The 19,131-nt window shown below is 36.0% G+C and overlaps 2 protein-coding genes across 11 annotated transcripts in view; one reads left to right on the top strand and one right to left on the bottom strand.

Annotated features, from left to right (window-relative positions):
- Positions 1-19,131, bottom strand: part of LOC308064864 (uncharacterized protein) — a 279,371-nt gene that overhangs the window by 199,089 nt on the left and 61,151 nt on the right. The window lies entirely within an intron of this gene.
- PUM2 (pumilio RNA binding family member 2) overlaps positions 1-19,131 on the top strand; it is a 68,894-nt gene that overhangs the window by 45,606 nt on the left and 4,157 nt on the right. For 5 of the 10 annotated variants that reach the window (XM_080390006.1, XM_080390003.1, XM_080390008.1 and 2 more), the window contains 8 exons: positions 6-287; positions 5,028-5,264; positions 11,748-12,015; positions 12,573-12,702; positions 14,706-14,840; positions 15,104-15,241; positions 16,913-17,038; positions 17,970-18,091. In XM_080390006.1, the coding sequence (XP_080246132.1) occupies positions 6-287; positions 5,028-5,264; positions 11,748-12,015; positions 12,573-12,702; positions 14,706-14,840; positions 15,104-15,241; positions 16,913-17,038; positions 17,970-18,091 (1,438 nt within the window). Of the gene's footprint in view, positions 1-5; positions 288-5,027; positions 5,265-11,747; positions 12,016-12,572; positions 12,703-14,705; positions 14,841-15,103; positions 15,242-16,912; positions 17,039-17,183; positions 17,946-17,969; positions 18,092-19,131 lie in introns of those variants that run through there. The other 5 variants (XM_080390005.1, XM_080390004.1, XM_080390002.1 and 2 more) reach the window with 4 other exon arrangements.

Here is a 19,131-nt window from a genome sequence, read left to right as displayed (position 1 = left end):
TACAGCTGCAGCTGCTTCAGCTGGAGGAACAGGAAACAATCTCACTGGAGCCACGAACGGTCTATTTCGGCCACTTGGTGCCCAGCCACAGCAACAGCAACAGCAAACAAACAGTAGCCTACAATCCAATTCATTTTATGGCAGTAACTCTTTGACCGGTAACTCCCAGAGCAGTTCCCTTTTTTCACATGGTCCTGGCCAACCAGGAAGCACATCTCTTGGCTTTGGAAGTAGCAGCTCTTTAGGAGCAGCTATCGGCTCTGCACTTGGTGGATTTGGCTCATCAGGTAGGTTGTTTAATATAGTGAGGAAATTTTGTGAGACTTTCGTGTTAATCAAAAAAACTATATCTGTATCCAGGCATATTAGATACGCATACATTTCTATAAAGAATGTGCAAAAACAGGTTATTCAAGTTTAAAACAAATTATAGAGGTAGAAAAAGGGGGTTTTAAATTCACTTGGGCTCTGTATACAAGATGCATTTTTGAAGACTATTCTGTAGTCATAAGTATCTCCAAAATATTTTCCATTTTGAGCACTGTACTCTGCTGCAGAAGATTGTTGCTGTTTTTACTGAGCTGCTTTTTATTTTCAAGGAAATCTTCATTCTGCGCTTAAAATAACAATTGATGATGTTTGAGAGATGCATTCTTTTGTTCTAGTTTTCATTGCAGGAAAATTCCAATTTTTTAAAAAAAATTAAAGAGCATATGACTTTCTGAATTTGAAAAGTGTTTGTTTCCATAAGATTCTTAATAGGATATATAGAATGGAAAGACTTAATACTGAAGAACAGTCATTGTTAACTCTAGTAGTTTTAATCTTAGACATAGTTAAGCCTAAATAGTTCTTTGCAAGTTGAGGCCTTAAATTATTCAACAGATGCTCCTAAATGTTGTCAACCTGTTTGTATTAAAAAAAAAAAAGTTGCCTTCATGTTCTTATAGCAGAAATTTCTTACACAGTTTTTAAAACATGCAAGGTAGGTTTTCTTATATTTCAGATGCAGTATTAGTAAGGCAAGCGAAGTATCTTTTCTAAAGAATATTTCCTTTGGCTATTACTCTCTAAGTTACAGCACTGAATTGTTTATTATTTAGAAGTATTTTAATGAAATCAGCAGAGCATGTTTATAATCTTACATATCTTGAAGATGGGTAGAAATTGGGGGGAAGTAATCTAACTCAAAACTAAATTCAAATCTAATTCAAAACTAAACGCCCTAAGGGAAATTAAAACAAAAAGTTGAAAAAAATTTAAAAAGTGAAGATTATTGCAAGATATCTTAATATATGTAAACATTGAAGGAAAAACACATCCTTCAGTGTTAAAACATGATACCTGCTATTTGGTAACTAAGTGGAGGTGAATAGTGATATCAAATACGCTGTGTACCAATACAGAGATTTTTCTCAGTCTTGTTTTTCATCAATCAATCTGAAAAATTATGTATTTTAACAAAATTAATGTGAAAAAATCCAGAATAAAGTTTGGATAATTTTTTAAAAAAAGTAGAGGCTACTCAGTCATGTACAGTTTCTTAGTTTTCCATAACGCCCGAGCAGGTAGATCTTATTTACAAAGTAATTGTGCTATCCCAGTGCTATATTTTGTAATATAACTTGTCCTGAGTTACTTGTAGGATTCTAGTGAGTTCTCAGCAGCTGTGTTTTGCGCTAATACAGTTTCATTACATTGATAGATAGTGATGATAAGTATATCTGCATATTTAATGCAGTGCACCCGTTTTAAGTCATAAAAGTCTTTATCCAGCATTATCAGAAGGACCTCCATAGAATACATATTTTAGTTGTGGATCTACTTAAGAATAATCAGCATAGTTCTTTCTGCCCCAGGAGAGTAAGCCTTTTTCTTGTAGCAAGGATCAGTTCCAGGGCTTTGCCCAAAGCCTTCAGCATAGACAGCATGTGCTGGAACCTTGCAGCAGTATCCTAGGTGATTTAATTAGCATGGTAGTTTCCACAGGGAAGCAGAAAGCCTATGCTTTTGCAGTTTGAGAAGTGCTGATGAAAGGTGCTGTCTAAACCTTAAATATTTTTAGTTGTATTATTGGAATAAAAGTATATTGAAAGTGCCCCTCTGCCAAGTATAAATTGTACTTGCCATAATAAGCCACTTAAAAAATGCTTTCTGATTTATTTTTTTTAAAAGAGCTCATGAGCTGTATGTATATATGCATTGAATTACACAGGCAAGTACTTAAACAAATGGTGTTAATGCATGTTGAGGCAAATGAAAAACAAGTTTAACTTTTTACCTGCCAAAGTTTCAGCTTCTTTGTAACTCAATGTGTTGTAAAGGTTGAATTTCAGTTAAAAAATAGCTGTGAAGACTGATAGATGGCAATATAGGTCTTGCCCTTACGTTTTCAGTTGTTACGTGGGGGAAAAAAAAACCTGCAAAAAATGTAAAGGTGAGCGTATTCTAGCTGAATGACTGAACAACAAAATATAAACTGAAGAGGCAAGCATACCATATAAATGGCTGTATGTACTTTACAGTTACAGTCTATTTACATTATTTATATCTCTTTACATTACATCTATTATCTTATTAAGAGTTAGTCATACTCCATTTTAGGTTTAGGTACATGGTAAGTTACTGCAGCTTAACAGGTAGCTAAGAATTAGATCAACTACAGCAGCTTTCCAGGTGCCTACTTCTGCCTTGTAACATGTGTAAAGTAATTACATTAGCTTAGTGGTGAAGAGGGGTAAGCCAATTTAAATTATCTTCTGGGTTTTGTGAGCGTTGCCTCTGTGTGTGTGAAAATGCCGTTCAGCTGGTTCACAGTAACTTGTTAAGCTGCAGTAATTTAGCCGAGTAAGAAACCCTGAAAGAAAGCTAAAGTTTGCTTAGATTTTTTCACAGTTGGAAAAATAACAATCCATCATGTAGCTTTATATTAACATTCACATGGTTCACTAGCTGAGCCAGAACTTGTAGACCTAGTCTCAAATCTTGAGATTTCTTTCTAATTGTTGCCTTAATTTGCTCTTCTGATTTCTTATTCTCAATCTCCTTGCCTAGTTAGTCCAGTATCTTTTCCTTCTGGCTTCTCCTGTAGTATGTCTTCCCAGTTTACAGGCAGTATTTATCTCCTGCTTCCCCTACCCCTCCCAAATGTTTCTGTTTCTGCTTGTACTGTGTGATGTTCCCATCATCAGCTTACTATTCCAGTCTTTTTGCCCCACAGTCACATATACCTTCTACAGCCTGACTTTTCTTCAGATCTGCTTTCTTTTCATCCTCAGTCCCACTGGCTTTGAAAAGTGCTTGCCAGTTTTTCTTGCAGTCTCCTTGTTGGCTCCTTTGTCTGACCTCTCTCTCCTCCTGGTTCTGGTTTCTTTTTTTTTCTTTTTCTTTTATTTTTCCCTGGTCTATTTCTTGTGTTTGGCTTTTGTCTCCTCTGCATTTGAATTGGAAAACTTCCTTTCCACACTGCCTGATGGGCCTTCCAAACATAAGGTGGGATCTTGGACAGCAGTCTCAGTCCATTTTTGGCATGGCACACAGAAGCCTAGAAGCTCAATTGCAGGGAAAGGTTTATTAGCTATCTCAGATGTGCCATGTATGGACAGGAGTTCTAAGTTTTCAGCTATAAGTCTGTGCTGAACTTGTATGAACTGTGATTTTGCTAAGATTTTTAGCTCAATTGAAGAGCATGAAAATAAAGGTCTCCTGTTGCTAGCATATTGGTCTGAGTACCTGAAAGCATTACCTTTTCAAATAATAGGTAGCTGGATTATTTTGCTAAGGATAAAGCATCTTTCCTTGCCTGTTTTTCTGAAATGGCAGCGTTGTTTGGGCACAGCCTCTTTGAAAAACTTCATTCAAGCGGATACTTGCCATGAAAAGTATTAGCCAAGTTGCTAATGTTACGAGAAAATAAATTAGTGTCTTAAAATGGAAAGTATCAGGAGACCTTTATATTGGGCCATGCCGCCAGCTTTAGTAGGAAAAGGTGCCTGACAAGGGTGAAGATTGTGGAAGTATAAATTCTGACCTTTTTAAGTTGAAGTAGAAATCAATTTTCCAAATTTAGCTTATAAAGTATCTTTGTTAATATCCATAATCTTGGTTTTGTTTGTGAGTATAATAAAGTTCCAGTGTTTATTACAGGCACTGTAGTTGAGTATTTCACTAGTATGTAACAATACTAGAATTTAACATTTCTAAAAGCTTTTTATTGTTCTCCTAATTTATCCTAGACTGTTCATCGCCCTGCTGAATGATGCTGTGCAGGATAACCAATCCTTCACTAATACACTGTTATCCAAAGCTTCTAATCTGATTTGACTTTGAGAAATACTGGTAGCAGTAAAATCACATTTTCAGTTTCTCTCCTTAATTTTCCTATCTCTGCTCTGCTGCTCATCTTTTCCTTAGCCTATTCCCTCTTTATAATATCTTTTCAAAACACTTCTTTGAGAACCATAATTCTCGTAGGGAATTTTAAGCAGTCATTTTTTTCCTACAGGTGAGGGGTTCACAAAGGAGGAAGTTCAGGAACGGCTGAACAGCAACGTAGATTTTCTGAGCCCTTAAACAGCAGTCAATTTTCTTTAGCCTTTTTCCTGAAATCAAGTATCACTGTCTCATAATTTACAGTAGAAAAAAATTTATCAAAGACTTTAGTGGAAATATTTTTAGAATCATTTATTCTATAAAGTGAATAAAGTGACAGTGTAATCTAATCTCATAAATTCCCTATTTGTCCCAAAGCCTGAAGCCAGGTGGTTAAAACAGAGTACTACAATATTGCTGTGAGAAATCTAGAATGAAATGTTGAAAGACATGGGCATTGGTGAAATTACTTACCAGTGGTATGTTTATACCCACTTAGATTTACTTAAAAGCATGTGTGGTTATCACAGTAATTGTCTTTGTCATAACGATTGCTGTAATTATTGTGATCGCATCTGTTATTGCCCAGCTGTAGTTGGGGATAGGTTTTATTCAGTTGACACTGTGTAATTAGGGTCTTTTTATTTCTTCTTCAGTTGGCAGTTCTGCAAGTAGTAGTGCCACAAGGAGAGATTCTCTATCTACTAGCTCTGACTTGTACAAAAGATCTAGTAGCAGCCTAGCACCCATAGGGCAGCCATTTTACAATAGTCTGGGATTTTCCTCCTCTCCAAGTCCAATAGGCATGCCTCTGCCAAGCCAAACGCCAGGACATTCACTTACGCCACCGCCATCACTTTCATCACATGGATCCTCATCCAGTTTGCATTTAGGTAAAAAAAACAAAAACAAAAAACCAAAAAAACACTTTTTGTTTGTATGTGTGTATGTATTTCTATGTGTAAAATATATGTTGCATAAGAGATGTCACATTACCTTTGCTGTTAAACAGTTTTGTAATGAAGAGGGGCCATTCCTGAAAGGTGAAGAGCATGCTCAAATGCTCGTTGATTTGACAGTGGAGGGCACTCAGCTTTTTGCAATATCAGGCCAACAGCTGATTTCTCTTCCCTTGCAGAAGCCTGATAGAGAGTCCAGTAAGACTTACTGGTCCTTTTTGTATTATGTTTCTACAGTATGGAGGAGCAAAGGTGCATTATTTTGTTTCTACTACAGTGTATTACCACTTAAAGGATGTTTTAAGATTATACTGTGTTTAACAGTGAAGCGACTTTCACTGCTGCCCCTTACCATGATAAAGTAGAAAGTGAGCAAAGCTGTCATTGTAAAATGTATTGAAAGGTTACTTTTGAGTGAGTGAGCCTTCTGCCTCATGGCCTAGATGCTTTGCCAGGAAGACAATAGTTTATTACCAGGCTGGTGGAAAAAACCAAAATATTTTGTGAAAGAAGTAGCAAAGGCTTTGTCAGTGGTGGCTCTCTGTTACCAGATACACTTTTTTTAAGGAATGATGATAGTAATCTTTGTAGAAAATTTTTGAGCTAGTTAGGTGACATGGGAGCTCAACCTTGTTTTTATAAAAAATTAAAAATGCAATAAAAATTAAAAATCTACAGAAACCCCACCACAGCCTACAGTATATTTAGAAGATAATGCCTCTAACCTGAGGTACTTGATAAGCTTTCTCTTTTTTTTCCACTGCAAGTCTTTGTGGTCATTTAATTTGGATGCTAAAATCATATATTTCAAGATTGAGTTGCCAGTTGCTCCAGTAACTATTCAGTGCACACTTTCGTGCGTGTAATAGGCAACCTAATCCCCTGTACTTCTCTTAGCACAAATAAAACAGGAAAAAACTCAAGTGCCTACCAAAATACACTTAGAGAGAAATATGTGAATGATTTGTATAACAAGGTTAAAAGTAATTTAAATATATTACATTTACAGTTCAGTATCCCCTTCACGGTTAAGTGCTGAATACCCGAAGTAAAACTGGGCAAGGGGATGTTTCAGCACATTTTATTTTTTTTACTTACCTTTTTTCCTTTTTCAGGTCTACAAAGTGCACCTTTGGGCTGAGACCAAGCATGGAAAGTTTCAGCCCAAATGGAGGCTTTTGAGAAAGTTCTGAACATCTGACAATGGGGTTATCATGGAAATCTTTTTCTTTCTTTCTTTTCAAAGTACTCTCACTATAGTTTTCATATTGCTGAAAACTATACTTAAACAAATTTTGGAAGGCATTATCTAAAATTCAAAACACTTGATGTTTTTATATTGCTTCACATTTGATAAATGTTAAAATACTTTTTTCAATTCTGAGAAAATAAGCTGCAATCAGTATAGAGGATTACCTCTGTTAGCAGAAATTGTTAAATACTGATTTTAATCCACTTCAGACTGTTTGGCAGTGTGAACTAAGCATAAGAGTTTGTTAAAATCATGTACTAGATCATTCTGACTTTTACACGCTGTACAGTTGTACTCTGAAAATTGACACAAGCTTGTTGGCTTCCATGTGTACTGCCTCTTCATCTTGCAAATGAAGTGGACCTTGGTTACGGGTAAACATTTCGCTACCTTACCAAATCAATCTGAAATTTGAAAATTGAGGTCTTCTGGATTTTTGCTTTCACAAAAATGCAGTCTTTTTTTAGCACTTCCTGTGCTCTGCCCTGTGTCGTTTATTTGAGCAGTTATGTCCGAGGTGCACCACTGCTAAAAGTTGAAGACTATTTCTGCAGTTAATGGTCTGTCCTGTTAAATTTATTCTGGTGTGTTCATCAGCTACTCTTGGAAGCATTTATTTTGTTCACACATAAAAAACAAGAAGGCAAAGCTTCCTCACCAAATGAGAAGTTATACCTGAAATCAAACAGGGAGTATATTTTAAGAAGGGTATGATTAAACACAGTCACTTTTCAGAGTAGAACAACACTGTAAGTTCATGTATGCATGCAGTTTCCATTGGTATTCTGATAATGCCTGTCAAATGCAGCTCTCCCTCCACCTTCAAAACTTGTTGTCCCGCCTGCTTTTATCAACAGGTTCAGCTAAGTTTAACTCCTATTTTAAAATCAAACTCGATTGTTCCTGTTATAGCCACCAGAATACTAGAGCACAATACTGGGAAAGGGTGCATGGTTTTATAACCCCTTTGTCAGACACTGCTGCAATTTGTAGCTTAAAAGACCAGTTTCCCTTTTACAAGAAACTTGTGATATTTTACTGGGTTTATCTCTTCTCACCAATTCTTATCCAACATCCTAAAATAGGAATATGCTAATTGCTTTGTTCCAGTGTCAGTTTTCCTGTATTTGAAGGGATTTGTCAGTTGTCTGTAACTGCTGCTTTGCTTAATCAGTTGGAGCAGTAAGGTCATGAATTTGAACTACCCTTTCACTCCCAGGGACAAAAAACAGCAAGAGGGAAGTATTTTTCCTACATTATTAAAAATCCTTTTAGATTGATAGTGCATACTCTGATGGTATATTGCAGCATTTGAAGGGTTTGGTGTAGACGAGGATGTTTAAAATCTGGACTTTTGGAGGTAATTATTTTCTGTGTGTTGCAAGCCAAGTTTGTTAGTAGGTCAGGTTGATGTTTTTATCTTCAGAAGTGGTCATTCTGGGAAAGAGTGAAGGCCCCTTGGCAAGACAGTATGGGGAACTTTGCATTGCCTCTGCTGTGTACCTACTCTGTAGGGCTTCAGTAAACCAGGCATAATAAGCACTTGCATTGATTGGTAAAATATGTACATATATATGCATATATGTGTACGTGCATATGTGTAATTCTGATTTCTATATGAAGATGAAATTTTTTAGCTGAGGATGAGATGAAGCTATGTTTTTTTACAGGTCAACAAATACTTTGTAGAAATTAAGTTTAAAGTGTGTATATATTCATGCATTATTTTACTAGAAAATAATACTGCTGACTGATTTAAACAGTTACTGTGCAGTAAATCTGGTTTATGTCTTAGTTAATTTCAAAATACTTTGATAGTAAGTACTAACAGACTAATGCTATCAAATGTGCTTAGATCTAGTTTTTAGTATTTTTTTCATGTTCTCCTTTACATTAAATACGCTATCCACGTTAAGGAGTTAGTACTTTTAACATGCTTTGTGTCCTTGAAGCTTAGTAAGGCTCTGTTTTAGATGGTCTAAATCCCCTTTATACCTCTGTGCCTCTTCTTCCCTATGGACTAGCCACAGGGTTTTACGTTCAATTAAGCTGTAAAACAAACTTAATATTAATCATTGCATCGGAGAACTCTGTTTTACAAGATCAGAAGTGATACCTAAGTGATTATCTGAAGAATGAACTGTATGCTTTATTCCCCAGCGGTTTGTAATTATGTGGCTGTACTGATGCCTGATAAGTCTTTTAAAATGTCAGCGTTTGCAGAAATGTTTAGACTAGGTGCTTTACTCAGTAGCGTACGTTCCCCAAATAATTTATAAGACCTAGGCTGTTAACTTTGTAGTTTGGAATCAGAATCTGTAGAACAAGTGTCCTTAGTTCTTGAAGAGCCTGGGGATGTGATAGGGTAACTAGAATTCAGATTTCAGTTTTCCTTTTCTAAGCTGTGCACACCCGAAGTTTTCAGAAAAGAGGCCAGGTGTCCTTAAAGTCCACACTAATGCTTTGGTGATTTTGGACTGAGAAAGTAATAAAAAAAAAAATATTTTAAGAGTTGTATACAAGAATTGTATACGTTGTATACAAGAGTATATCTGCATATAATAAGTACCTATGACAATATGCTTTTATTTCGGGGGGTTTACAGTTTTGCAAATCTGCAGAGTTGCCACTGAGCTATAGCACTGCTGCTGTAGTAGAAGCTTATGAGAAGAAAATCTAGTTATTTTATAAATTACTGTTTTTTATGGTAGTGCCCAGGGTTTTAAAAGGTTAACCTTTCTGTGTGCTTTTGAAGTATGACAGGTTCTTCTAGGCACAGTGGATATGTTTTCAGCCTTCCTGAATTATGATCCTGCTTAATATGATTTTCTGAAGTAGTTTCACCGGCTAGACAAGAGCCTCCCAGTTGCAGCATAGTCATCTAGTTGTCTTAGAAGTCTTAAAAAGGAATCATTCCCAAATCAGACTGAAGAAAGGCTTGATAATCTTGAGTGTGAAATGTATATGTGCAGTTCTACTACACATATATAGCATGTTAAAAACTACAAAGTTTCTTAATTTCTGGTTTAAGTGCTGGATAAATTCACTTTTAATTTATACTTGCATGAAAACTCAGTTAAAGAAAAAAAAAAGCAAAGCTGAAACAATTCCTGATACACAGTCATGGAACTGCACATGTGAATGCTAATTAAAGCCATGCAGTTTGTGAACATATAATCAAAACTATTAGTTTCTGGCACAGAATTGAACATGTGATCAGTGGAGTAATAGAGATGCTACGACAGGAAAGTAGCCTGTAACACTTCCTTTTGAACGGACTTTGCTGCCCTCTCGTGGTATTAAATAGTGTTACTACACAGCATTTACGGGGAAGCTAAGACTTCATTCATATATTTAAGAAATCTAGCTGAGAAATACCATAATTTCAGGTGCATAACTTTTTGTTCTTTAGAAGGCTGTTCCTAGAAGAGAAGTGACCATAGAACATCACTGTCCATACTGCTTCACCTGCAGAATATTGGGATTCTTTTTTCTTTTTGTCTTTCAGTATCATGTTGCTGTCAGGTCTTTTCTGGAAATAGTGATTGTCAGTGGAAACTAAAAATGATAGTTTAAAAAAAACCTTGGTTTTTATGGCTGTAAAGAATTAAATGGCTTTAATTTCAAGGAAAATGTAGCAGTTTTTAAAAGGTATTGCGGGGCATAAAGTATTTACTGATTTTTACACTGAATTTTGAAAACTAATTGTAAAATAAATACTAATTATTTCTATTTTAGGGCATAATCCTACACAATGCATAAACATGATGCTTGATATGTCTTGCAGAGCACTAACATCTTAGATTCTGGTATAGTAATTTTGACCTTTCAAAATAGATACTTTACTATTAATACATTACCAGCCCACTGTAACACTGTTGTTGCCTGGCCTTATAAATACTTGGAACCAAAAGAAGGCTTGGCTGGGGCACTGTCAGCTGATTTTTATTTTTTTTAATTAATTTTGTAATAGAGCACCATTCAAACAGCACATACTGCAATTTGTTTTAAATTCAAATGTAGATACTTCTTCTGTTGACTTTGAAAGGGCTTTCAGTTACTGTGTCACTTTCTAGATAGGGAAACTGAAAATGCTTTCCTTCTCTGATTCACACTTGATAATTTTAGGGGTTTTGTTTAAGTAGTAGAGTTGAGGTTTCTAGGTGGGAATTGTCTTTGAGGATTTCTGCTTGTAATATAGTTAGCAGTATCCCTTTTAAAATCATTCTGTAGTTGGGAAAGATGCTTTGTTTGCATGCTGTTTGTGATAATTGTTGCCTGTTGTAAAATAGAGGGGAGAGAGGGCTGTTGGAGGAGATGAGTGACATAAACTGATTAGAGAGCAATATATGAGGAGAAATTCACAGGACTGAGATGATGATAGCTGTAGGTGGAATCCTAGCAGAAAGGACTAGAACCTAAACATAGGAAGGCAATTTAGTTCTTAGAAAGTAAGGGAAGACAGAGTGTAGTGACAGTGAATGTTTTCACAGCAAGGAAAAGACTTATGTTCCTAAAAGTAACTTTATATCTTTGGGTGGTTTAGAATTAAGTAGAGCATTCTTAGTTACCTGGTTTGAAATTTGGCATATTTAGTGCTTACAAGAGGTACCAGATTAAAGCCTGGGATGCTGAAGTCATCAAATATCCTGCAGAACAGGTACAGCACGGCAAGAGGCACCATGTGTGTCTCCCCAAAAATGCCCTTTCACCCTGTAAGTTGGAAAGGTACCTCAGTAGGGACTGAAGGGTAGTTCAGATTTCATGGTCTATTTTGAAACAATTGGCTAACTTTGAGACTACTAACAAAGGTGTGAGTATTATTTATGAAGTGGAAATCTGCCCACTAAGCTAAGGCCCACCCAGTTCTAAAGTTTCTGTAACTCTGAGTGGGTGCTCACTTTACCTGCTTTGTTATATTATTCTAATGGCGTTTCTTTCCCTGGTGCCCTTCACATAAAATAAAAATGAGGAGGAGAATGGTTTTATTATATTGGAAGATAAAGCTATCTAACTTTTCCAACCATAATGAGGTAAATATAAATAACAAGACAACACCGTTGTTTTCTTTGGCTCCAGGGTGTATCCGTAGTTCTAGTACACTTACTGTATTGCTGTTGCTTACTTTCCTTATGGCTTTTACTGACAGAACTGCTTCCTTGTAGGAGGACTGACAAATGGTAGTGGTCGCTATATTTCTGCAGCACCTGGAGCCGAAGCAAAGTATCGCAGTGCAGCAAGTACCTCCAGTCTTTTTAGCTCCACCAGTCAGCTCTTCCCTCCTTCACGCCTTCGTTACAGTAGGTCTGATATTATGCCTTCTGGACGTAGTCGATTGCTGGAAGATTTCAGAAACAATCGTTTCCCTAATCTTCAATTAAGAGACCTTGTCGGACATATTGTTGAATTTTCCCAAGACCAGCATGGTTCTAGGTAATTATGGTGAAGTTAATAACTTAATAATGTTTTACTGTTTTGATATTGTTATATTAACATTAGACATTTGAATGAGCTGGTAGTCATCTTAATACAAAGCATGCCATTAATTGGCACACATGCTCCTACACTGACCTTTTCCTTCTCTAGGAAATTTCATTATAAAACTAGTATAAATTTAGCTGCTTGTGGAAGTTTTCAGTGTTGAAACAGCCTTATAACCAGACTTGTAGACTAGTATTTAGGTATGAAAAAGAGGTTTATTAAGAAAACAAAATATCTGGCATCTGGAATGTAAAACTTTTTTCAGCAATACATCATGAGGTACTTAGCTATTGTTATTCTTTTCATCTTTAATCCTTTTCAAATGAAAGTTTTTAAATATAATTTTACTAAAATGTATAGTTTTATACGCAAAGGCACTACTTTCATTTTAATAAGTTTTATAAGGGTTGAATACTTGCTTTAGAATTCTGAGGTGTCTCATTGAAATAGTGTTTGAGAGGTTTTCCTGTTGTTTATGTAAAGCATAATGTACCTTTTTTTGCACTTAGATTTATACAGCAAAAGCTGGAGCGAGCTACTCCAGCTGAGCGCCAGATGGTATTTAATGAGATCCTGCAAGCAGCGTATCAGTTGATGACTGATGTGTTTGGAAACTATGTAATACAGAAGTTCTTTGAGGTAAGCGTAACACTAAGTGTATGAACAGAAATGCAAATGAAATGCTGTAAAATCTGATTAAATGTAACTTTTTTCTTAACATCATAGTAGAATTCTACTGGACTTTCACCACCAAACCCAGGCGTGTAAGACTGCACACATGTTTTCTGTTCTGTATCCTCTTGGGTTTTTTATTTGTAACAGGCAAACAGGCACAGTTGCTCTTTACATTGGTGGTACATACATTGGTGAACATTGATGAATGTACAGGCTGTGCACTCAGGCTTTGCAAGCCTTTGAGAGTAATTTACAGAGTCTTTTAGCAGATGATAGTGAACATAAAGATTTGAAGGATGATACTTATTGTTTCCTGCATCCTGGTAAAAAGTGGTCTCTAGGAAGCGCTTGCACCCAAAATAAATAGCGGTGTGAACTTTGTCGAGTGCTGTATATGAAGAAACACGTGTATTGGGGTGGAAAAACTTTGAGGAAGGGATGTCATAACATACATCCAATATTACGGGAACTAGTATTTAAAACAGCTTTGGATTTTGTTAAGAACTATGGGGTAGAAAAAAAAAAAGGCCTTATCAAAGAGTTACAAGATTTGATTCGCTGAGAGGAGAATAAGCAATACCTGTGTCGTAGAAAAAGTTACATGTAGGAAAGATATCTGGCTTAGTGTACTTTAAATCAGGGAGCTTGTCGAAGTATCGGGGTGGATAGAAGGTGAAGCTGGAAAACATTCATTAAGAAATAAGATGGTTGCTGTAAACAAAAATGTAGTTTTTAAGGAATAATCTATGAAATAATGTGATTACTATTTTTTTTTTTTTTTTTTTTTTGCTTGATGCTCTTTTTTTACAAATCAGAATACCTTCTGAAAAGCCTGGCTGACATATGGTAAGATCTTGATCTTGTTCAAGGGTCATCAGGTGCTGTTTTTTTCCATAATGTTAGGTTGAATGGTTACATAGATAATCATTCAGTTGAGTGTTTTCATCTTAATTCTGCGGAAGAGTTCTCAAGAAAAAGTGCAGTAGGCCTTAGGTGTAGTAAAGGACTTGGTTCATTATTTAAGTAGGAAGGCGAAGTTGTTTGAGTTTTCTTCAGAGTCTTGGATGACTACAGATGTTGGATTTGAGAGTTCTCAGCAGTGCTGTGTGAATATTGCTGGTGCTACCCAGCTGGTTGTCCAGCTGATTGCTTCTGTGTTGTCTCTTGTACTGTGCCAACTCAGGATCTTACATGGGGATCTGGGAACAGGATTATGTGTACTATTATTATGAAGCTTGACTGGCTTTACTCTGCTCAACAGGGAGCAGCACAGGAGGCTGTAGTAGCCCTGTGGAAGGAATAACATGGGCAGGAAGTAGCTACTGCTGAAGATCATTGGTTGAGTTACACTAATGCAGCCAGTGTTCAAAAACATTTTGACTCTGGTCTGCAGAGCCCAAGCATTTCTAAATTTCTTGAAGTGCCCATGGTCAGAATCATCATTCAAGCCATGTGAAGTTTGAATTTACCAAGAAGCTACTTCAGGGGTTGAAATCTGCCTCCCCCACCCCCTCCTGTTACAGCTTGCTTACTGTATACAAGATGTAATATACACTGACCAGTACGAATTTGAGATATCAGAGAAAAACCGATTTGAATTAGTATTTTATAGTAATCTGCAATTAATCTGCCTGGTATAATTTGTCTAAGTAAGTCGGTTATTGCACTTAAATATTCCTACAAACAGAGAAGTATAAACTACTTCAGTTTCTTCTGTTGTCTTTCAAGGTCATGCATTTGATAGCACGTATGCGACTGGAATGTGGAATATTACAAAATGTTGCATTTAGAAAATAAAAGCTTCTGGTAAATGCACCTACCAGAAATACAAAGGGAAAAATCATTCAAGGCACACAGTAAACATGAAATATATCATGAAAGTACTTACTCTGACATGTAAATTCCAGCATGCTGCACTATGTCTTCACTTGTTAACAGCATTTTTTTTATTTTTATTTTTTTTTCAGTTTGGAAGCCTGGATCAAAAGTTAGCCCTGGCAACACGCATACGTGGTCATGTTCTGCCATTAGCCCTACAGATGTATGGTTGTCGTGTTATTCAGAAAGCACTTGAGTCAATCTCGCCTGACCAGCAGGTAATTGTAAGTTAGAGCAATACTTTTTTTATTTTATTTCTTTTTATTACATCAGTCTTTTTACTTGTTTAAGTTGTTGATCCTTTCCTTCATTATGAAATGCCCTAGGGACTAAAATAGTTGTTTAAATTAAAATTAAAATGTTGACGTACAGAAGTAAACCACCAGTGTATTTGAAGATTGGATAGTTAGGATGAAATGGAATATTCTTTTGAGGGTGAGGAAGAATCATTGTAAAGACAAGGATAATTTTTTTTTTGTGTCTTCAGAATGAAATGGTGAAGGAGTTGGATGGCCATGTTCTGAAATGTGTGAAAGATCAAAATGGAAACCATGTTGTACAAAAATGTATTGAGTGTGTTCAACCCCAGTCGCTCCAGTTCATCATTGACGCGTTCAAAGGACAGGTAATGTCAGCAGTTCATTTCCTTTCCTCTTCTGTAGGGTTGCTTTGATTTGCAGATCTTTTTCCATCGTTTGCCTGTACAATATAGTGTTTGGCACATTGTCAGCTTGTTTTAAGTAGGATAAAAAAGGGATGATAAAATGGAAAAGCGGTTGAAGAGACAGTTAACATGCTGTAAAAAGATGAATCTGTTGGAGATGGGGCTCTAGAAAGGCCTGTTTTGGATGTATTATAAATACATACAAGGTATTGGGCTTAAGGCCAGGCTTTCTGTTTGAGTTTTGTGATACACCATTTCAAATTTCCTTTATAACTTTTAACATTGCCATTTTTGACATAACAATAAAGTATCTGCTCTCTAGCATATACTTTTTCATTAAAATTTCCGTTTTCGATTGGTTATGTTGCAAGTCTCTTTCAGCGTTTCCCAATCAGTGTCTGTCATTAAGGAAATTCTTTGAAGAAATCTATTAATCTGTTTCCTACATATGAGCTAGTGTTAAGTGAAGGGGGGTGGTATTTGTTTATTTAAGGTTGGGGTTTTTGTGTTGTTTCCAAAAAAGTTATTAATAAAAGGTTGATACTGTGCTGCAGGCTAAAGAATATGCTGCAGCTAAATAAGATTTTAATATTCTGAGACAAACGTATACTTTTATAGTCTTAAGAAGAATTGTAAAAATCTCACTAACTTGGCTGTGTTAACTAAATTTTACTTTAATGGATGGCCAAATGTATTTCTGAACAAAATCTACAATACGCTTCTCTCACATTTTACACAACAGCAATACCTGAATTATTGTTATACATAGTAATAAATGGCATGCCAAGGTTTCTAGCATCAGGTCTTTCTAGATCAAAGGGTATAGGGGTAGATGAGATGCAGTTTCTAAACTGTAAATACAGCCCTTTGACTAAAATGTGACTCTCTTTACTAGACATCCACCCTCAGCTCCAAGTAATTATATATAAAAAAATACCAGCTAATCTGAAGTGGCAAATGAAAAATAATAGGCTTTAGTCATGTCATATAATAATATGTATCTTTTTCACCTGCCTGCCTGCATAGTTTGGATCACTGTCTAGTCAGACAAGATTGTGTGTTCAGTTCTGACCAACACTGCCTCTTAAACCTTCTGAATTAATCCCCAAAACACAAACCTGGCTTCTGGAGAAGCAAACAAAAGGAATAAGCAAGATTTTGACTTTATGTTTTGAATACTTATTTACAAACTCTGTATCTGTAACAGGAAGACTGTTGTATATGTTAGAATGTGAAATTAGTGAAAAATCAGCCGTAATAATTGAACTTTTTTTTAAATGAATTTCAAAATCTTAACAATTGAAGATGAAGTACTAAGTACAAAGAAAAGCTTGAAAGGTGAACAGTGCTTAACTAAGGGTCATACTTCCAGGCTTTCCTTTACAGATAAATAGGCTAGAAATACTCTAATGAAACCCTGAGTTCTTAGTTGTATAATTACTGGAATCCTTGACACACAAAAACCTGCATTTTCATTGTTTCTCAGCTTCTCCTGGAGGTGGAATTCTGATATTGGAAGGCAATTTTTTTTTTTATAGTAGTTGACATGTTCAGTTCCATTTCAGACATTTGAATATTACTATCTCTGTAAACTTCAGTTGGTTTAACTTCAGTTTGCAATCCTATTTTAAGGTATTTGTACTTTCAACTCATCCATATGGTTGTAGAGTAATTCAGCGCATTCTGGAACACTGTACTGCTGAGCAGACTTTGCCAATCTTAGAGGAATTGCATCAACACACAGAACAGCTGGTGCAGGTTAGTGTGTGTATTTTTAAATGTGTTACGGAGCTTTTTTTGTTGTCATAATTTATTCCTGTTTCTTAGTTTAAGAAATAGTTTAAATGCGTTTGCCTCTTTAGTTTTTTAGACATTGATTTTTTGTTTTTCTTTCCTTCCATAGTTTTAATGAAAATGAATTTGGAAGTTGGGAGGCAAAGAAGATATAAAAAGCCTTTTTCTTACACTTTTGACTGTAGCTTCGGATACACATTGTAAATGCACATAATTAGTGTAGTTATTGCAAAGATTGCCTTTCTGTAGTTAATTTACTCAGATGTCCTTTAGATAACCTCTGATGTCTAAATACAAATACATTGTCAGAAATATAAATGTTGCATATTCTTACGCAAAAAGGGCATCTTTTCTAAAAGAAGGTAAAAGACCTTACACAACATGATTTCCTGTCATGGTCTCAGACAAACAAAATGTGTGCCACAAATGGCTTTGAAATAGAACCAGTTTTAAAATACTGGAAGGGACTTGGTGTTCCGTAGGAATTTCTACAAACAAAAAGGCGAGAGCTGCCTTTTGCTGCATATTTACAGTCTAGTTTATTTCTCAGTGGTTTCTTGTATATGCAAGTCTACTTAAAACATACTGTCTTGAGGAACTGAAGTTCAGGGAGATATTAGGGCTGTTAAAGAATGATCTTAATTTTGAGGACTTCTTTCTTTAAGAGAAAAGGTAGTCTACCAAAATGCTGGGTTTATAGCTTATTTGCATGTAAATTTTGTGGCCCATTAATTCTTGATGCAATATTTCTTGCATCAATTTGTTTCTATTATGTTGACATTATTATTGTATTTTTCCTTAAATCTGTGCGAAGAGTAATTTGAAAGTTTATACAAAAGCTATATGGATTACTTGGTGTGAACACAAAAGAAAATTGAAGTCATCTTATTTTCAGGATCAATATGGAAATTACGTTATTCAACATGTACTGGAGCATGGTCGTCCTGAAGACAAGAGTAAAATAGTTTCAGAAATAAGAGGAAAAGTTCTAGCTCTGAGTCAGCACAAATTTGCCAGGTATTGCACAGCTGTCATATATTAAAGATTCACTAACCTTTTAAAGTTGTAGTATTGTATTTTTTTGTGTTACAAAAAGGATATGGTAGGGTTTTTTCTGTTGTGTAACTTGCCTCCTGAAGTGTCATATTTTTATAAAGATGTACAGTAGTGGTATTTTTATACTAGATTTGGGAAAGGGAAGGGGGAAGTGCTGTTCTGTAGCAAACCAGAGAAGATTCCATGGGTTTATGGGATGTTTTTTGTTCACCCTGTACAAGCGCAGAGAATGGATTCCCAGTCTCCGTGTGAGGATCCCCAGAGCCAGGTGAAAAGCTCTCCTACGACTTGCTTGATAATGCTGATGGTTGTAAGCTGGGACTTCCTGACAGTCCTATCAATCAGTCCGGCCAAGCAATTTACAGATATAAAAAGGCTATCCTTGATAAGCCGTGATTCAGCCAGGCAAGGATTTTATGCATTAGGAAGTCTCAGAGGAGTTGCAGGAGTCTGTTGCCCCTGAACTGCTCTAAATTTAGAACCTAAAACTTATCCTTCAGCTTTTTGCTGAAATATAAGTTATGTGCCTTTTGCTAAAGCAAAGACACCTCAGAATGAACTCATCCTGGATGATCTAGGGAGACTAACCTTGTCGTCAACATTAAGTAGAAATGCGCTGCGATGTTATGGGGATATTTGTTTTAAAAATTGATTGTACGCAAACTAGCATGTTTATCTGGACTTTATTTTTCTTTGCCTGGATAGAACTGTTCGTAATCCTTTCCTTGGATCTTGCTTAATTTCTAAAGTGCAAATTTAGGACAAGAATCACTTTGTCTTATAAGCATTTATGGCCCTTCCAGCTTCTGAGATATCTGGAAGGTCAGACTTCCTCTACAAAAAGAAATGCTTGACAGTATTTCTGATCTAGGCATGCTCCTGAAAAGCATCTTTATTCAAAAAGCAGAAAGCCTTGTTTCTGGCTTTCTCTGTTTTGTCTTAAAAAGGGCCCACAACAGAAATAGATGTACTAGAATACATCTGCAACCTGAGGTCCAGTA

The sequence above is a fragment of the Falco punctatus genome (genome assembly GCF_963210335.1).
Source record: "Falco punctatus genome assembly, chromosome: 5".
In the NCBI taxonomy this organism is placed as follows: domain Eukaryota; kingdom Metazoa; phylum Chordata; class Aves; order Falconiformes; family Falconidae; genus Falco; species Falco punctatus.
Note: the sequence above shows the minus strand (reverse complement) of the source record. Positions and strands in the feature narration are given on the sequence as shown.